Raw genomic sequence first — 16,816 nt, forward strand, 5'->3', positions numbered from 1 at the left:
GGTGGATGTGGTATACCTAGACTTTAGTAAGGCATTTGATACGGTCTTGCATGATATTCTTATTGATAAACTAGGCAAATACAACTTAGATGGGGCTACTATAAGGTGGGTGTATAACTGGCTGGATAACCATACTCAGAGAGTAGTTATTAATGGTTCCCAATCCTGCTGGAAAGGTATAACAAGTGGGGTTCCGCAGGGGTCTGTTTTGGGACCGGCTCTGTTCAATAGCTTCATCAACGACTTAGATATTGGCAAAGAAAGTACGCTTATTACGTTTGCAGCTGATACCAAACTGGGAGGGATTGCAACTGCTTTGGATGATAGGGTCATAATTCAAAATGATCTGGACAAATTGGAGAAATGGTCTGATAAACAGGATGAAGTTTAATAAAGACAAATGCAAAGTGCTCCACTTAGGAAGGAACAATCAGTTCCACACATTCAGAATGGGAAGAGACTGTCTAGGAAGGAGTACGGCAGAAAGGGATCTAGGGGTTATGGTGAACCACAAGCTAAATATGAGTCAACAGTGTGATGCTGTTGCAAAAAAAGCAAACATGATTCTGGGATGCATTAACAGGTGTGTTGTGAGCAAGACACGAGAAGTTATTCTTCCGCTCTACTCTGCGCTGGTTAGGCCTCAACTGGAGTATTGTGTCCAGTTCTGGGCACCGCATTTCAAGAAAGATTTGGAGAAACTGGAGAGGGTCCAGAGAAGAGCAACAAGAATGATTAAAGGTCTAGAGAACGTGACCTATGAAGGAAGGCTGAAATAATTGGGTTTGTTTAATTTGGAAAAGAGAAGACTGAGAGGGGACATGATAGCAGTTTTCAGGTATCTAAAAGGGTGTCATAAGGAGGAGGGAGAAAACTTGTTCATCTTAGCCTCTAAGGATAGAACAAGAAGCAATGGGCTTAAACTGCAGCAAGGGAGGTTTAGGTTGGACATTAGGAAAAAGTTCCTAACTGTCAGGGTGGTTAAACACTGGAATAAACTGCCTAGGGAGGTTGTGGAATCTCCATCTCTGGAGATATTTAAGAGCAGGTTAGATAAATGTCTATCAGGGATGGTCTAGGCAGTATTTGGTCTTGCCATGAGGGCAGGGGACTGGACTCTATGACCTCTCGAGGTCCCTTCCAGTCCTTGAATCTATGAATCTATGAATCTCAGAGTTGGGATCTGGCTTTGGTTCCCAGATTTTCCACTGACTCCCTAGGTGACATGTCATGTCTCTGTTCCTCAATTTCCTCCTCTACAAATTCGGGATATTAATGCTGATCCACTTCACTGGGGCTTGGGAAAGACTGCAGAGAATCATAATTCCCAAAGTAGAACTGTTTAGTCACTCAGATCAATTATCTTGACAAACCTACAAGAAGACACTGAATTGTTCTGCCTCCCTGTGATGTTTGTCACTCACATGCCACAATCTATTATTACTAAGGGCTGAAACAACTTCTGTCTCGCCCATTCATTGTTCCAGAGAAGTAAGTCTCTGCTGGATAGCAGCGCCATCTGATGGCTTGTGCTCAAACTCAGCATGCTCTCAATTAAGAATAAGTAAGGCTACAATTTAGTCACGGGTATTTTTAGTAGAAGTCATGGACAGGTCACAGGCAATAAACAAAAATTCATGGCCTGTGACCTGTTCATGACTTGTACTATAAATACCCCTGACTAAATTTTAGCTGGGGGGCTGCTGCTCGAGGGGGAGGAGGCCGGGGGGGGGGCACCTCTCGGGGGTGAGGGCCCTGGGGCCAGTGGCACCAGCTGCAGGAGGCCGCCGAGCAGCAGCTGCTCTGGCCACCCCTGGGGCCACTGCTCAGGCAATCCTTGGGGCCAGCTGAAGTGGCTGCTGCCCATGGCTGCCTGAGCAGCAGCCAGTGCAACTGGCTACAGAGCCACTCCAGCAGTGGCCAGTGTGGCTGTCCCTGTGGCCAGCTGCTTGGGCAACCCCAGGGTCAGCCACACTGGCCACTGCAGAAGGCCCGGAGGTTATGGAATGTCACGGAATACGTAACTTCCGTGACCTCCATGACTGACATGGATCCCTAAAAATAAGCAGAACTGCTTATACAAAACACAGTTTCGGTTATAATCTTCTCTGAGCCAGTACTGGTGCTACTCTGCAAGGCTTTTAAGAGCTGTACTCTACTCTTGCTTTAAACCTCTTCTTTGAGTGTCCATCTCTAGGATTGCCACTGAGTGTTTGAGTCTGCCATATAAATACATAAATTTGTAACACAAAGAAAAAGCCCTCTATCCTGGGCCTGTATCAAAATAATTACTCTCTTAAAAAAAACCCTTCATTTTCCCCAAACCACAAAATAACCAACCATCCCAACCCACCCGCAAATGCCAGTGATCTTTCTTAGGTATATGGCAGTCATTACCATAGTATCTGAGCACCTGAGATCTTTAATGTGTTTATCCTCACAATACTCCAGTGAGATAGTGTAATGCTTTTATCCCATTTTACAGATGGGAAACTGAGGCATGGAGTGACTAAGGCCAAGACCCACGAATGACCCACTTCCTAACAATGGAAGGAGCCTGAATACCTTTGGGAATCTGGGCCCAAGTGACTTACACACAGTCATATAGGAGTTTGTGCAAGAGCAGGGAATTGACTCTGGGTCTCCTAAGTTCCAAGCTAGCATACTAACTACTCAACCATCCTTCATCCCTTTTGTGTCTTGTATCACAACCATCCTTGAATACATAGATGAGGCCTTGGTTGCTGACAGGTTAGTGCAATCTGAGATCAGCCATGAGAATAAATTCCAAATGGAGGCCCCTCACGGAGAATACCCTGCTGGCAGTTCCCTCTCTCTTATACCAACAGGACAACCATTCAGGTGTCTTTACTGGCCACAGTTACAGCAGTATGTCTCTGTCTAGGTGCTTATTTAGTCCTTCTGACCATGTCGTTAAAGCCTCAGAAACACTGAATTGTTCCTAACAAATCCCCTGAAATAAAGAATATTCCCCATTACATATGGAGAGCTGAGGCACAGAGTGATTTGCCTGAGGTCACACACAGCCTGTGACAGAGCTTTGAACAGAACCCAGGTGTCCTGAGTTCCAGTCCAGAACCTTAACCACATGGTCATCCTTCCTCAATGCAATATAACTTACGACACTTAGGTCTCTATAGACCAAACTTAGCTCCTATAAATTTCCCCTGGAAACCTGTAGGCAGCCAGTACAGGCCCTAGAACAAACGCTCCATATGCTGCTAGCAAGAGGCACACCACATACCAATTAGGTTATCACAGTTTCCACACTTTTCAGTTTCTGGGTTGATTTAAGATATACCTCCAGGTAGAGCATGTTGCAGTGTCTACTGTCAAGGCATAGAGATTCATAGCTGAAAGAGATGGTCCCAATCTCATAGCCCCACGTACATGAATGAAAGTAACTTAAGTCTTACTGGTACGGGGGCCCGGCTCAGGGCTCCTGGAAGGGGTGGGGGCCTCAGCCTCCCCCAGCCAGCCTTTCAGTGCTGCCCTGCCCATGTCGGCAGGGGCTCCGGTGGCGATTTAAAGGGCCCGGGGCTCTGGCTGCTGCCGCAGTAGTGGCAGCGGTGGCCAGGAGCCCCAGGCCCTTTTAAATCACCAGGACCCAGGGCAGCTGCCCCTTTTGCCCCGCTCCCTTCCCCCGGCAGCCCCTGCGGGGGCAAAAGGGGCAGCGATCTTAGTGTGCTGCCACGCGCGGCAGCACTTTAACATCACCTATGTACAGGCCCGTACCAGCAGCCACCTCTTATTGGTACGGCATACCGGCCCGTACCGGCCCACTTTCACCTCTGCCCACATAGCAGTGGTGAGAATTACTCTTCTTTGCTGTTATATGGTAACTCCAAAGAAGTGTAGGTTCAACTCCACCCCCTGAATGCAAACTTGTGTGACATATAATGGAAAAACAGCCTCAGCTAACGGGGAAGCTCTTTTCCTCACTACATCTTCCAGCTGTTTTCCCCAACATTTCCCTGCCTTATCTCCCCCTTCCTAGTACCACAAGGACCAAGATCCGAAACTCTCACCACCAACCCCCGACTCCAGACCTTAGTGTTCCCAGTAGGCAGCAGTGATGGATGTGATTACAGCATGTTCTCTCATGATGGTCACTCAGTGGCTTGATAACTAGTTCTTTCCACAGCAAGTTTATGACTGACCACCTCAGCTATAATCTCAGGGTTTTCATGGGACTGGTGTGGCCAGGATGGGGCATCCTACACCCTGTGAACACACAAACTATCCTGAAAAATCTTGTGGTTTAAGCACTACATCAGTCAATAGCTATGTCCAGGAGGTGGCAATTATTGCCCTGCTAATTTCATTCATTCACTTTTCTCCCATCCACCAGACCACTTGTTCACTTATTGACTCGTCCACTCCTCTCTGCCTGTTCAGATGTCTGCCCATCAGCCCTCAAATCTGTTTGCAAAAGTGCACTTTCCCCTTCGCCTGCCCACATACCTACCTGCTCATCCATTTGTATATCTCCTTTCCCCATTATTGTTATACATTTACATTTCTGTAGCACCTAGGGCCACCAATCAGGCTGTGGGAGCCCATTGTTTTGGGCACTGTACAGATAAGAGACTGTCTCTGCTCCAGAGTAATTACAGTCTAGTTTATGACAAGATGTAACAAGGAGATAAGACAAACAGCAGCTGTCCACAAACCTGTCTGGCCGCCCACTTCCCTCTTCATTTTGCCTGCCTGCCGACTACGACTCTGTCTCTTACAGGTGTACTTAGGAGCAATGGGAGATGCTAATACATATGCTTCTCTAGTCATCCACTTGAACAGCATGGTGAGTGGAGACCTGCTCTTTGACCAGTCGCAGCAGCACCTGTACGTCATGACCCAGTCAATGGTGAGAGCAATGAAATCCCTACTGCAAAGGAATGAAAGCACTTGGGGCCCACAGTATGTCCTGAGGGAAAGTGGTGTCTGTAGTCAGCCTCAGGCTGTGGCCACAGGGGCCTTGCCTCATGCCATGGCTGTGAAATATGATGGGAATCCTGCCATCCCAGGGATTGGTATCTCAGCCCTTATGCATCCTTGTGCACCAGTCATGTAGTTATGTCAGCAATGATGGATGAGCGTAAAAGGGGGTTGTTATGCTACAGAGACCAACAGTTAGATAGTAACAGATATGTTAGCAGTGTGGAGAAAAAGAACTTAGGGTCTGTAACAGGGCAAGCTCCTTTCCCACCTTGCCTTGGGTTCACTCCCAGTCTTGGATGTCTCTTAATTGTCAACACTTCTGTGAGGTTTTTATTTATGTAACCACCACCAAGCCATCTTCACAATCCCTGTGCAGCACATCTACCTACAATGTCCTTCAATCCTCAGCCCTCTCTCCAGGGAGAGAAAGAGGAGACCTCAACAGCTGGTGACCTAGCTTCCCCTAGGGGGTAAATAACACTTTCTTATTCACTTTCTCCACACCATTCATGATTTTATAGACCTCTCTTCTGCGCACAGTTGCCAGGAAATTTTCCCTCTGTGGTACGGGTCGGGTCAGCTCTAGCACCCTCTGGTGCCACGCACTCATGGCACAGTATAAGGGGGCTGGCTGACCCCGCACCCTCTCGGTTCCTTCTTACCACCGCTAATGATTGCTGGAACTGTTCCTCTTGCTTCAGCAGGTGATTCTCAGTGTTTTTTGCTGTTTCTCTATCCCATTTCTTTCTTTCTCAACCAGTTGTTGTTTCTCAGGTAGGACTTAGTTGGACTCTCGCAACTATTAGCTGCGTTTCCGCCGCTCTCATACCTGGATATGCCCCAGTCTCCGGGCTTCAAACCCTGTGCCTCCTGCGGCAAGCCCATGCCTGTGAGCAACCTGCACTCCAGCTGTCTAAAGTGCTTGGGGGAGATTCATGTATGAGATCGCTGTCAGATCTGCTGCCAGTTGAAGCTGGGTTATGAAGAAGGATTGGGAAGCCAGGTTAAAGTCTCTCCTGATGGAAGGGAACTCAGACCAACTTTGGAGCCGAGTTGGTCAGACTTGGTGCCAAGTACCTCGGCGTCAGTAAGGAGTAGTGCTCCTGCTGCACAGGACTCTTGGCACCGCACTGGTGCTGAGAAAGAAGGATAAGAAGCAGCGGTCTGAGAGGTGGCATTCCCTAGATCTAAGAAAGAACAAGCAAGAACAAGCACAAGGAGCGCAGTGGAGTGCTGTCTGTGTCTGGCCATTCCCCTGCCCCTGCTCTGCTGGTTGCACCGTCGAGTCCACCCTGTTCACAGGCTGTGTTGAATGCAGTGCCAGATCAGCCATTGGCACCTGGGGAACATCATGGTGCCTGCGGGATGGTGGGATGCATTCATTGCGGCCAGGGACTTGCTGGTGCTTTCGGTACCACCGTTGCGGGCGGTGCAAGAGTTGGTGCCGGCGATGAGGGCAAACAGAAGAGAGCATGTTGCCCTCAGTACCATCTAGAGGGAAGTGGCCCTGCTGATGTCGACACAGGCTTCCCCACTTTAGCACCAATCCCCGGATCCTCGGCACTGGCTCTTGGAGCTGACGGGTACAGCACCTCCATGGTCCCTGAAAGATGACTCATCATTGGAGTTGGAAGTGGAGTCGTGCACCCAGCCGAGGGGCCATTACCAATGCCCCACCAGTCAGCCCTACATGGCAGTGGATCTTGGTACGGGGGTTCCTCCAAGTGCCTGGTGCAGTGGGCATTGGCCCATGCAAATGCAGTGGCCTTTTTGAAACCCATGGGGTTTTCCCCCCGATGCCTGGCCCTCATTCAGGCTGTTCCTACTTGATGGTGTCGGAGAGGCGGACTCCTCGGTCACACCATGCAGCGTCTGACCCAGGCCCTGGAGCAGCGGGTTCTGGTCAGTGAAGAAGGAGAGAAGGAGAGCCACCTGCCAGTGTAGGCCTCCTCCCCAGACAAGGCAGTGTTAGGGATGTTTGATGTCAGTGTTTGAGGCCCCAGGACAACTTCAAGGCTCAGAAGGAGCTATTGAAGAGAGTGGCCTTGAACTTAGGTTTGGAAGTGGAGGTCCTCACGCAGCCTGTTCGACATCTTGGCTGCGATGGCCCTGTTGAAGGTGGTTCAACCTCTCAATGAGGTCATCATGGGGCCAGTCAAAACCCTCTGGCACACACTGTCCTCTCTGGCCCCCAGTTCAAAGAGAGCAGAGAAGAAGTACTTTGTTCCCACCAAGGCTACGAGTACTTATACTCCCACCCCAATCCTGGATCCCTTCTGGTCTTGAAGGCCAATGAAAGAGACAGGCGGGGCTGCAAGGGGCCACCCCTAAGGCAAAAGAATAAAAAAAGCTGGACCTTTTTGGTAGAAAGGTTTATTCTACTGGTGGTTTACAGCTCCACATCTCCAACTAGTAGTATTGCTAGGGAGATACAATTTCAACGTCTGGGACTCTATATCAGAGTTTAAGGTTCAACAGTCTCTTCAGGACCTTCCATTCGAGGGAGCTTTGCTCCCCTCGGAGAAAACAGACAGAAGGCTCCACAGCCTGAAGGACTCCAGAGCCACCCTCAAGTCCCTGGGTCTCTATGCCCCGGCACCTTCAAGGAAGCACTTCAAGGCCCAACAACTGGCCCGCTTTTCACCTCTGCCTCCTGTCAGGACCTGTTCAAAAAGTGAAGCAGAGGTTATAGGCGCAGACAAATGCTCCTGTCCGCTTCAGTCTCGCTACCTGGCCCTCCCAGATATTCAGGAGGCTCCAAACAGAACTTTTGATGAGGTGCCTGAGGGCGTTATACCAGTTCCTATACCGGATCCTGTTCCCTTATTGTTTTTGGACCATCTCTCCCACTTCAGCTTTGCATGGTCCCTTATCACCACAGACTGTTGGGTGCTGAGTATGGTGGAGGAAGGTTATATGCTTCAGTTTATTTCCACCCTTCCCTCCTACCCCCAATCTCTGTCCCTCTTCAGGGACCCTTCTCACGGGCAACTTTTATCCCAGGATGTGCAAGCCTTCCTCTGGGTAGGAGCCGTGGAGGACGTACCTCAGAATCTGAGAGGAAAAGGATTTTATTCCTGCTGTTTCTAATTCCAAAGGGGGCTTTCGACTCATCCTAGATTTGCTTTGCCTCAGCAGTTATCTCAAAAAGCTGACGTTCTGCATGGTCTCTCTGGCCTCCATCATTCCCTACCTGGATCCAGGGGACTGGTATGCCGCCCTCAATTTGAAAGTTTCCTATTTCCACATCTCCATTTTCCAAGGCCACAGAAGGTTTCTCAGGTTCGTCGTGAACCAGACCCACAACCAGTTTACCGTCCTCCTGTTTTGCCTCTCAGGAACCCCTCGGGTCTTCATGAAATGCATGGCAGTAGAGGCAGCCTTCCTGTGAAGGCAAGGGGTGCAAGTATATCCATACCACGATGATTGGCTGATCAAGGTCCAAGACCCTGGTGAAAGCCAGAATCTACCTTGTCCAAATAACCTTTCGAGCACTGGTCCTGCTGATAAACGAGCAGAAGTCAACACTCCTCCTGGTACAGAGAATAGAGTTTATTGGAGTGGTGCTTGATTCTACCTGAGCCAGGGCCTTCCTCCCAGAAGCCTGCTTCCAGTCAGTGATATGTCAGGTCAAAGTCCACCCAGTCACAATAGCCAATTTCTGCCTCAGGCTGTTGGGTCACATGGCTGCGTGCACACACATGGTGCAGCATGTGAGGCTGCGCCTCAGATCCCTTCAGGCTTTGTCAGCCTTGGTGTACTTACCGAAACATCATCATTTGGACTTGGTGCTCACAGTTTCTGCCCCCCTTGACTGGTGGAGGGACTCCCGGTCAGTAGGCTTGGGCGTTCCCTTCATCAGACCCCAGCCCTCAATTTTCGTAATCTCAGATGCATCCAAGCTGAGTTGGGGGCTCACCTGGGGCACCTCAGGACACCAAGTCTGTGGTCCCAGGAAGAGCTCTTCTTACATATAAATGTCAGAGAGCTCAGAGTGGTCCGCCTAGCATGCTAGGTGTTTTTACCCTACATTGCAAGCAAGCTTGTACAAGTCCTTACAGACAACACAGCCACCATGTTTTACATCAGCAGGCAGGGAGGGGCCCGCTCTTCCCCCCTCTGTAAAGAGGCCATTCGCTTGTGGGAGTTCTACGTGAAGCACTCGTTCCACCTTGAAGCTTCTCATCTTCCAGGAGTCCAGAACGAACTGGCAGTTCAGCTCAGCAGGTCTTTCTTCTCTCACCAAGAGTGGTTCCTTTGCCCCGACATAGCAAGGATCATTTTTCAGTGGTGGGGAAATACCCTGATAGACCTGTTTGCGACCAGGCAGAACAGGAAATGTCAACAGTTTTGCCCTCTGTGTGGCCACAGACCAGGCTCACTCAATGATGCCTTCCTACTCCCTTGGGCAAAGCACCTGTTCCATGCCTTTCCCCCCATTTCTCTCGTGCACAAAGTCTTACTGAAGATCAACCGGGACAGGGCAAGAGTTATTCTTATAGGTCCAGCCTGGCCACGCCAGCACTGCTTTGATATGTTATTGGACTTGTCAGTATCGACCCCAATGCCACTCCCTCCCCTCCTGGACCTGATCTCGCAAGATCATGGCTGAATGCTCTACCCAAACCTCAACACCCTCCACCTGACCATGTGGAAGTTCCACGGTTAAACGCCTGTTCGGAGCAAGTCTGCCATGTTACCTCACCAAGTGGAAGTGTTTCTCCATTTGGTCATCCAATCGAGGCCTCTCGACCATTAGGTCACTTTCCAGACTCTGCTGGAGTATTTTCTTCAGCTGAAACACTAAGCCCTAGCTATTTCATCTATTAAAGTACACCTAGCAGCCATCTCAGCTTTCCACCCTCCGGTGGTGGGTCAGTCAGTTTTTTCACACGAAATGTCCATTCGCTTCCTCAAGGGCTTAGAAGGGCTATACCCGCAGATCCGGGAACCCATTCCCCCGTGGAACTTAAACCTGGTCCTGTCAAGATTCCCAGGCCCTCCCTTTGAGTTGCTGGCATCGTGCCTTCTATTGTAGCTTTCCTGGAAGGTCACCTTTCTGGTAGCAAGGATGGTCTCAGAGATTAGTGCCCTTACTTCAGAACCCCCATACATGGTGTTCTTTAAGGACAAAGGTACAACTTCGCTCCCAACTCGCATTCCTCCCGAAGGTGGTTTCACAGTTTCATAGTAATCAGACCATTTTCCTGATAGTTTTCTTCCCGAAACCTCACAAGAATAGGGAGGAGCAGCATCTGCACATGCTGGATGTTAGGCATGGCCTAGCTTTCTATATAGAAAGGACCAAGCGATTCCGTAAATCCACACAGCTCTTTGTGGCAATAGCAGGTAGGATGAAAGGCCTACCCATTTCGGCTTAGAGAATTTCATCCTGGATCACTTCCTGCATTCACACATGCTGTGAGGAGGTGGGCATCCCAACACCTGCCATCCTGACTGCCCATTCTATGAGAGCACAAGCTTCCTCAGTGGCGTTCCTGGCTCAGATCCCAGTCCAGTTCATTTGCAGAGTGGCGACCTTGTTGTTGGTGCATACTTTTTCTTCCCACTATGCCATGACCAAGCAAGCTATTGATGATGCCAGGTTTGGTATGGCAATGTTGCAGTCTTCATGTCCATGAACTGTAAGTCCACCTCCTAGGGTACTGCTTATGAGTCACCTAACATGGAATGGACCTATGCAAGCACTCGAAGAAGAAAAGATAGTTATTAACCTTTCTGTAACTATTGTTCTTTGAGATGTGTTGCACATGTCCATTCCATGACCCACTGTCCTACCCCTCTGACAAAATTAGTTGGCAAGAAGGAACTGAGAAGGTGTGGGGTTGGCCAGTCCCCTTATACTGCTCCATGAGCGCATGGCACCAGAGGGTGCTAGAGCTGACCTGATGTGTACCACTGAGGGAAAAATTTCTGGCAACTATGCGCAGGGCGTGCACACACCTAACGTGGAATGCACATGTGCAACACATCTTGAAGAACAACAGTTATAGAAAGGTTAGTAACTGTCCGAAATTCCTCCTCAGTCATCTCTTTTCCAAGCTGAGATGTGGCGACCAGAACTCCATGTAGTATTCAGGGTGAGGGTGTACCATGGATAGATAAAGTCGCATTATGATCTTTTCTGTCTTCTTATCTATCCCTTTCCTAATGGTTACTGACATTCTGTTAGCTTATTTGACTACTGCACATTGAACAGATGTTTTCAGAAACTATCCACTATAACTCCAAGATCTCTTTCTTGAGTGGTAACAGCTAATTTAGACTCCATTATTTTGTATGTAGAGTTGGGATTATGTTTTCCAATGTGCATGACTTTGCATTTCTCAACGTTGAATTTCATTTGCCATTTTATTACCCACACACCCAGTTTTGTAACTCTTCACAGTCTGCTTTGAACTTAACTATCTTAAGTGATTTTGTATCATCTGCAAACTGCCATCTCACAATTTACCCCTTTTCCAGATAATTTATAATGTTGAACAGCACTGGTCCCAGTAAGACTCCTTGGGGGAACCCACTATTTACCTCTCTCCACTGTGAAAACTGACCATTGATTCCTACCCCTTGTTTCCTATCTTTCAACCAGTTACTCATCTGTTAGAGGACTTCCCTCTTATCCCATGACTGATTACTTTGCTTAAGACCCTTTGGTGAGAAACCTTGTTAAAGGCTTTCTGAAAGTCCAAGTACATTATATTCACTGGATCACTCTTGTCCAATACGTGTTGACCCCCCTCAAAGAATTCTAATAGATTGGTGAGGCATGATTTCCCTTTACAGAAGCTATGTTGGTTCTTCCCCAACTTTTCATGTTCATTTGTGTGTCTGATAATTCTGTTCTTTACTATAGTTTCAACCAGTTTCCCTGGTACTGAAGTTAGGCTTACTGGCCTATAACTGCCAAGAGGGCCTCTGGAGCCTTTTTTAAAAATTGGCTTTATATTAGCTATCTTCCAGTCATCTGATACAGAGGCTAATTTAAGCAATAAATTACATATCACATTTAGTAATTCTGCAGTTTCACATTTAAATTCCTTCAGAACACTTGGGTGAATACCCTCTGGTCCTGGTGATTTATTGCTATTTAATTTATCAATTTATTCTAAAACCTCCTCTATTGACACCTCAATCTGAGAAAGTTCCTCAGATTTGTCACTTAAAAAGAATAGCTCAGATGTGGAAATCTCCCTCTCGTCATCTGCAGTAAAGACTGATGCAAAAAATTCATTTAGTGTCTCCTCTTCAAGTGATCCTGTGATCCTTCAAGTGATCCATCCCCTGTCGCCCATTCCCAGCTTCTGGTAAAGGGACACTTCAGAGTATGGTTTTGCATCCCTGCCCATCCTCGCTAACAGCCAGTGATGGACCATCTCCTTAGCGGTCTTGTCTTCCTTGAGTGTTAAAGTACACACCAACACAACCTTAACTCTGCCTTGCCCACCCCCACCCCCCCGGGCTGGGAATAGCCCCAGGGAATTAACTGCATTCTGCATTCGCTGTGTTAAGAATAGCTATATTGAATAGTGGAGGCATTAGCTGGAGCAGCTTGATAGAGATGTGATTGTGATCTGAAGAGGTCTGGAGATTTCTTTAAGGAGCATCACAGAGCTATGATGGTGATATGAGGACATGTTAGTCTTTGCTCCACCATATGTGATCAAAGGAATGCATCAGTTCAGCACTGAGTTGTGTAGGTTGCGTCAGGAGGGGGGGTACAGGGCTATGCTTGCCATGGGGATTGTCAGCAGTGAGGTGGGATATGAAACCCAGTCAGTGTGCTTAATGATAGGTAAATGAAAGTGTAATGTTAGGTGGAATCCTATGAGTAAGAATGAAGGGGGTGTAAAAGGGGGTGAGGGAGTTGTAAAATTTAACCAGTGTGTGGTTGCCCAATGCTTGAGTGTAGAATAGTGTAGATAGCTCCTGTTCAGAACAGCTCACCTAAAAACAAATTTTGCCTTAGAAAAGAGAAGGCATATTACTCTGCTACAGTTGTCACATGCCCAGTTCCCTGAGTGATATGCACTTTCTGGAAAAGCAGAGTGCAGGTATGTCAGCTATGGAAGTATTGGGTCTTTACTCAAAGAGGGCAGATGTAATGTTTTGTTGGCGTGTACCTTAACTCTGTATTTCCTCTTTCAAAGGTTTGACTTTTGCTGAACTTGATACTTTTGAGGGCATGAGATACCGCCAGACAACCTTAACTCTGCATTAATGATGCCTTCCATCAGTGAATTTCCTATTATTTTTTTTTAAAACAGAAAGAGGAATGTTTGTAGGAGTTAGTAGCCATTTAGGCAGTTGTAGTTGTCACAGATCCTAGCGAGTACTCCTTCCTGGCCATCCACTAGGACTGCTGTGAGGAGAATCCAAGCTTCTGAGCTCTGGATCCCCTGGCATGTGTTACACTTCTAAAACCTCAGCAGGCTGCAGCACTGCTTCCTCCCTTGGCTTCTTTGGCACATTTCCTGGGCACTGACTCTCGGACTGCTACCACGTCTTGGAAATGGGGCTTGTCACAGGGCGCATCACTCGCTGCTGGGCTGGTGCCTTCTCCTGGTACTCTGGGGATTAGCTTGAGGCCGATGCTGCCCCCCATTTCCCAGCTGCAGTTTGCACACTGTCATTTCGTCTCTGCTATCTGCTTGTAGCCCCTCTCGCAGCCTCAGGAACCGCAATATCCTCTCCATGGCTTGACCCTCTGGCCATGTCACTATCTGTGTTCTCCCCTTCTGGGCGGGGTTAGCTCCTCAATAGTCTGAGGCAGTCTTCCCGCTCACTGTCTTGGTGCCACTCACCCAGTGGCTGGTAGGGGAACCCGGGCCCGCTCTCTTCTCTGGGTTCAGCCCAGCATTCTGGGCCCTCTCTCTCTAGCCTCACTGCTCTATCCCTGGGCTGCTTCCGACTACTGGTTTCCCTTTTCTTCCTAGGCCTACCAGTTCCCAAAGCCTCCTCCTTCTTCCCAGGGATTGACTGCAGGCTGCAGTCTCCACTCATTCCTCCCTTTCTCCTGGGAGTGTCCGCTTTATCCCAGCAGCCCCTTCTGAGCCTCCTTAATTAGCTACCTAATTTGTTAATTGGCCCATCTGGCTTGCATTAAACCCTGCAGGATGAATGTGCATCACAGGGCTTCAAACCCACCTGTCCTAGGACCCAGGATCAGCACTGACCTCAGTTACATAAACATCCCCCTCTCCCAAAACTTTGCCCCAAAGAAGTGACGTTTCTGAAGTACAGTTTAATTCCCAGGGCCATGCAGTAGTTCTGAAGCAGACAACACACATGCACTTTGTATAGTCTAATGCCTTTATGCTCTTTTATACGTAATAATGTAAAGCACAGGACTAAACGCATGTCCCTGCCTCAGTTTCCTCAGCATTGCAGGGCATTCTTTTGGCTGGGGTATGAATCCCTTGGGTTGTCCAGAGTTCTTGTGGTTATCTGGCCTCAGGAAACAGGGCAGAGACTCCCTATCTCATGAGGCTGCTAAATGCTGAATGACCTCTCCCTTGGAGCCCCTTATCCAGCTTCTGTGACCATGCTCTCTCTTGCCCCAAGCTGCTGCTGCTTGTCTGACTCCCCCTGTTCTTGTGTATTTCTTTTATTTAAACCTCTCCTGGTCACCTGGTCTTTTTATTCTACTCCTGGTAAATTGCCACTGCTCCTACCTTCCCCCCTACCTTCAGAGGAGTCAGCTAAACTGGTTTTCTAAGGATGCAGCTCACCCACTGTTCCCAGATGTTTTCACCAGACTAGGGTCATTAGGTCTTAAGCACCTTTTGTAGTATCTGTCTGGTGTGTAACCGCTACAGGTCCTGTCAGCTATGGTGGATCGACATATGTATAAGCATTCATGATAAAGCAGGTTTTCACAGTACAACTTCACAATATCAATCAGAATTCATAATTTATACAGACTCATAGACTCATAGACTTTAAGGTCAGAAGGGACCAGTATGGTCATCTAGTCTGACCCCCCGCATGATGCAGGCCACAAAAGCTGACCCCCCCACTTTCCCTTAGCTCTGCTGTTGAAGTCTCCAGATCGTGATCTAAAGACTTCAAGTCGCAGAGAATCTTCCAGCTTGCGACCCCTGCCCTATGCTGCGGAGGAAGGCGAAAAACCTCCAGGGCCACTGCCAATCTACCCTGGAGGAAAATTCCTTCCCGACCCCAAATATGGCGATCAGCAGAACCCCGAGCATACAGGCAAGATTCTCTAGCCAGACCCTCATTTTACCAGCGAAGTCCGTTATTGCCTAATTGATTAGAATCACGTCATCCCATCAAACCATTCCCTCCATAAACTTATCTAGCCTAATCTTGAAGCCAGAGAGGTCTTTCGCCCCCACCGTTTCCCTCGGAAGGCTGTTCCAAAATTTCACCCCTCTGACGGTTAGAAACCTTCGTCTAATTTCAAGCCTAAATTTCCCCACGGCCAGTTTATATCCATTCGTTCTCGTGTCCACATTAGCACTGAGTTGAAATAATTCCTCTCCCTCCCTGGTATTTATCCCTTTGATATATTTAAAGAGAGCAATCATATCCCCCCTCAGCCTTCTTTTGGTTAGGCTAAACAAACCAAGCTCCTTGAGTCTCCTTTCATAGGAAAGGTTTTCCATTCCTTGGATCATCCTAGTTGCCCTTCTCTGTACCCGTTCCAGTTTCAGTTCATCCCTTTTAAACATAGGAGACCAGAACTGCACACAGTACTCCAAGTGAGGTCTCACCAGCGCCTTGTATAACGGAAGCAGCACCTCCCTGTCCCTACTAGAAATACCTCGCCTTATGCATCCCAAGATCGCATTAGCTTTTTTCACAGCCACGTCGCATTGCCGACTCATAGTCATCCTGCGATCAACCAGGACTCCGAGGTCCTTCTCCTCCTCAGTCACTTCTAACCTATGCGTCCCTAGCTTATAACTGAAATTCTTATTAGTCATCCCTAAATGCATCACCTTACACTTCTCACTATTAAATCTCATCCTATTACTAATACTCCAATTTACAAGGTCATCCAAGTCTCCCTGCAGAATATCCCGATCCTTCTCCGAGTTGGCAATGCCTCCCAACTTTGTGTCATCCGCAAACTTTATCAGCCCACTCCTACATTCGGTTCCGAGGTCAATAACGAATAGATTAAATAAAATCGGACCCAGAACTGAACCTTGAGGAACCCCACTGGTGACCTCCCTCCAATCTGACAGTTCACCTTTCAGTACTACCCGCTGCAGTCTCCCCTTTAACCAGTTCCTTATCCACCTCTGGATTTTCCTATCGATCCCCATCTTATCCAATTTAACCAATAATTCCTCATGCGGAACCGTATCAAACGCTTTACTAAAATCGAGGTATATTAAATCCACCGCATTTCCTTTATCTAGAAGGTCTGTTACTTTCTCAAAGAAGGAGATCAGGTTGGTTTGGCACGACCTGCCTTTCGTAAACCCATGTTGTAATTTGTCCCAATTGCCATTCACCTCAAGGTCCTTAACTACTTTCTCCTTCAAAATTTTTTCCAAGACCTTACATACTACAGAAGTTAAACTAACAGGCCTGTAGTTACCCGGGTCACTTTTTTTCCCCTTCTTGAAAATAGGAACCACATTAGCTATTCTCCAGTCCAACGGTACCACCCCCGAGTTTACAGATTCATTAAAAATTGTCGCCAAGGGGCTCGCAATTTCTCGCGCCAGTTCCTTCAATATTCTAGGATGAAGATCATCCGGTCCGCCCGATTTAGTCCCGTTTAGCTGGTCAAGTTTGGCTTCCACCTCTGATACTGTAATGTCTACCCCCCTCCTCTATTCCCCTCTGTCCTACTCCCTCT

At 48.0% G+C, this 16,816-nt stretch overlaps 1 protein-coding gene across 4 annotated transcripts in view; it reads left to right on the top strand.

Annotated features, from left to right (window-relative positions):
- The window catches only part of PLXNB1 (plexin B1), a 138,529-nt gene that overhangs the window by 48,141 nt on the left and 73,572 nt on the right, over nucleotides 1-16,816 (top strand). For 3 of the 4 annotated variants that reach the window (XM_029913384.1, XM_029913386.1, XM_029913385.1), the window contains one exon: nucleotides 4,760-4,888. The exons of the other annotated variant lie outside the window; for it this stretch is intronic. In XM_029913384.1, the coding sequence (XP_029769244.1) occupies nucleotides 4,760-4,888 (129 nt within the window). The remainder of the gene's footprint in view (nucleotides 1-4,759; nucleotides 4,889-16,816) is intronic. 4 annotated transcript variants of the gene reach the window in all.

Source organism: Terrapene carolina, unplaced genomic scaffold, assembly GCF_002925995.2.
Source record: "Terrapene carolina triunguis isolate 2854851 unplaced genomic scaffold, T_m_triunguis-2.0 Scaffold627, whole genome shotgun sequence".
Classification (NCBI taxonomy): Eukaryota; Metazoa; Chordata; order Testudines; family Emydidae; genus Terrapene; species Terrapene triunguis.